The 3,419-nt window shown below is 62.0% G+C and overlaps 1 protein-coding gene across 1 annotated transcript; it reads left to right on the top strand.

The window, feature by feature from the left end:
• Positions 1-250: 250 nt before the first annotated feature.
• LOC103771258 (glycosyltransferase-like protein LARGE2) lies at positions 251-3,333 on the top strand (the record flags this gene model as incomplete). Its single annotated transcript, XM_008938550.1, has 9 exons — positions 251-374; positions 877-1,048; positions 1,214-1,318; positions 1,561-1,673; positions 1,790-1,915; positions 2,051-2,206; positions 2,318-2,481; positions 2,747-3,025; positions 3,183-3,333. Coding segments are annotated over 9 exons (1,390 nt in total), but the record flags the coding sequence as incomplete, so codon positions are not given.
• Between the last annotated feature and the right edge of the window lie 86 nt (positions 3,334-3,419).

Raw genomic sequence — 3,419 nt, 5'->3', positions numbered from 1 at the left:
GGCTTGGGGTTCCCAGGTGACCTGCTGCAGGGGGTGCAGTGCCGCGGGCGGGGCTCTTAGGGTTTCTCTTCACCCCTTTTGGCACTGCTGAAAGAGATGGAAGGGGATTTATTTCCCCCATGTATGGCTAAGTTTTCTTCATCTGCCCCCTCAGCTGATGTTTGTCCTCTGGCAAGGGTGGGGGGGATGAGGACCATGTCCTGTTCCTCCCGCTGTGGTGCTTAAGTGCTGCTGTGCTTGCCCTTGGCAGGAAAAACCCCCTCCACTTTCACTTCATCACGGACTCTGTGGCCCACCAGATCCTCCAGACACTCTTCCAGTCCTGGATGGTGCCCTCTGTCCACGTCAGCTTCTACAACGCCGATGACTTGAAGGCAGGAACTTGCTTCACCTTTGCCCTGTGCCAGTGCAGTGTTGGGGGGCTGAGGGGAGCAGCAGAGAGGGGCGAGTGGGAGGGGGGATTATTAACTTGTCCTGCTGGTCTCTCACTCACCTGCTCCCCTTTCTGGACTTGTTGCTGGTCCAGCTGAGAAGGAGCCACAGGGCTGGTGCTGGAGGGGTGGGAGGCCCCTTGGGGTGGCACTGCCTTGGCAGCAGAGCTGGGTCCAGCCACTGAGCACTGAAGCACTGGAGTTCAGCTGGGGGTTTTGGTGGCTGGAGGGAGAGCCAGATCAGGGTGAGAGCAAAGGAGAAGGAGCCAGCAAGGGCCTGGGGAGAGAGAGGGGTGGCTGCTGGTGGTGCAGCTGGAGGAGATGCTCTGGGCTTGGCTGGTTCCACAGCTCCGTTGTGCCTCTCTGCTGGTGGTGCCAGGCACACACGGTGTGGGCAGGGGAAGGGTGTGGACGTGCCCAGCCCTGAGGCTGTGCCCCCTTGCAGCCGGAGGTGTCGTGGATCCCCAACAAGCACTACTCTGGTATCTACGGGCTGATGAAGCTGACCCTTACCAAGGCACTGCCCTCCAACCTCTCCAAGGTCATCGTCCTGGACACCGACATCACCTTCGCCACCGACATTGCTGAGCTTTGGGCTGTCTTTGGGAAGTTTTCTGGTGAGGACAGGGTGTCCCTGGGACCTGCTGTGGCCCTGGCAAGGCCCTGGGTGCTGGGCATAGTGCGGCAGCCCCTGTCTGCCACAGCACCAGTGCAGTGGGTTTGCTTGGGCCCTCTGAACCTGCAGCAAGAAGGGCTACATCCACACCCCTCTGTGTCCTTAGACAAGCAGGTGATCGGGCTGGTGGAGAACCAAAGCGACTGGTATTTGGGCAACCTGTGGAAAAACCACAAACCATGGCCAGCCCTGGGACGTGGCTTCAACACGGGTGAGTGGGGGCTACTGGGGTGGGCCTTGCAGCCTGATGGCACATCCATTGGAAGGTGGCACTTGGCACGGGGAGGCTGGGGAAGGCTGAGGTGTGGCAGGAGAGTCTGGTGGCCGTGAAGGGGCTGCTGCAGTGTCCCGGGGTTGCGTGGGTGGGGCGAAGGCACAGAGGCTGCTGTGCTTCAGCTCTGTAAGGGTTGGGTGCTCCTTCGGTGACCCGGTGCCCTCCTTCCTGGCACTCAGGGGTGATCCTGCTCCTGCTTGACCGCCTGCGTCGCCTGGGCTGGGAGCAGATGTGGAGGCTGACAGCAGAGAGGGAACTCATGAGCATGCTCTCCACCTCGCTGGCTGATCAGGTAACGGTCCCTCCTTTGGGGTGGTGAGCCCTGCCGTGTTCCTCTGGCACTGCTGGCACAAGGGTGGCCGTGCTGTCTTCCTCATCCACCTGTGCACTCGTCCTTCCCTCTGCTAGGACATCTTCAACGCGGTGATCAAGCAGGACCCAGCCCTGGTGTACCAGCTGCCCTGCTTCTGGAACGTGCAGCTCTCCGATCACACCCGCTCGGAGCAGTGCTACACCGAGGTCTCGGATCTCAAGGTGGGTTTGCTGCCTTGGGGACTGGGGAGGACCTGAAGGGTAGTGCTGAAGGTCCAGGGGAGTCAGCGTGGGCCTTGGGGCGCATTGGGTGCTGCTGGCTTTTCCCCCCGTGGGGTGACACACCGCTGCCCTCAGGTGATCCACTGGAACTCTCCCAAGAAGCTGCGGGTGAAGAACAAGCACGTGGAGTTCTTCCGCAACCTCTACCTGACCTTCCTGGAGTACGACGGGAACCTGCTGCGCCGGGAGCTCTTTGGCTGCGCCAGCCTCCCCAGCCCTCCCAGCAACCAGGTGACAGCAACTGGGACCCTGTCCCGGATGCCAGGGCGTGGGGCGGGCAGAGACCCCGTGCCCCAGCTCCCCGTGGGGTGTCTGCCCTCCCTCACCTCGCTGGCGTTGCAGCTGCAGCGGGCGCTGGAGGAGCTGGACGAGGACGATCCCTGCTACGATTTCCGCCGGCAGCACCTCACGCAGCACCGCGTCCACCTCTTCTTCCTGCAGCACGAGTTCCTGGCCCTCCCCCACCCCACCGACGTCACCCTCGTGGCCCAGCTCTCCATGGACAGGTGCTTGTCGGTGGGAGGTCAGATCTCCCCTCCTTTTGTGGGGCCCTCACAGCTTGGGAGCTACCAGAGATCTTGAAACTCAGGTTTCTTACCCCCACACCAGCGTTTTGCCACAGTGGGGAGCAACACCCCCCAAGCTGGGAGCAGCAGTTCCTCCCACTGCCCCCTGAACTGGGCTGGGCTCACCGACGGGCACCCGGCCGTGAGTTTGGCCAAGCGGCCACGAGACAAGTCTCCTGCTTCCACGGCGTCCTCTGCTTTGCAGGTTGCAGATGTTGGAGGCCATCTGCAAGCACTGGGAGGGCCCCATCAGCCTGGCGCTGTACATGTCGGACGCGGAGGCCCAGCAGTTCCTGCGCTACGCCCAGGCCTCGGAGGTGCTGAGCGCCCGCCGCAACGTCGCCTACCACATCGTCTACAAGGAGGGGCAGTTCTACCCCATCAACCTCCTGCGCAACGTGGCCTTGGCCAACACACACACCCCCTACGTCTTCCTGACCGACATCGACTTCCTGCCTATGTACGGCCTCTACGATTACCTCAGGTGAGGCTTGCTCCTGCTCCACCCACCGGGCTCCCCAGGCACCGAGTTCTGGAGGAAATGCCCCGGGCAGCAGTTCTTCTGTTCATGTGTAAAGCCATTGATGCCCTTCTGGGCAGGAGGCTATGGCCATGGGTTACACCCTTCCCCACCGCCACAGGAACTCCATCCAGCAGCTGGGGCTGCCCCAGAGGAAGGCAGCTCTCATCGTGCCGGCCTTTGAGACCCTGCACTACCGCTTGACCTTCCCCAAATCCAAAGCAGAGCTACTCTCCATGCTGGACATGGGTTCCCTCTACACCTTCAGGTAGGGACTGTAGCCAGCCCGCTGTCCAGCGGGACTGTCACACCCGGCCGAACCCCATTTTGTACCCCTGTGCCTTGGGGTTGTGAGGCA

The sequence above is a fragment of the Merops nubicus genome, unplaced genomic scaffold (assembly GCF_000691845.1).
Source record: "Merops nubicus isolate BGI_N331 unplaced genomic scaffold, ASM69184v1 scaffold31510, whole genome shotgun sequence".
Lineage (NCBI taxonomy): Eukaryota > Metazoa > Chordata > Aves > Coraciiformes > Meropidae > Merops > Merops nubicus.
This window is presented reverse-complemented; position numbering and strand designations above follow the sequence as displayed.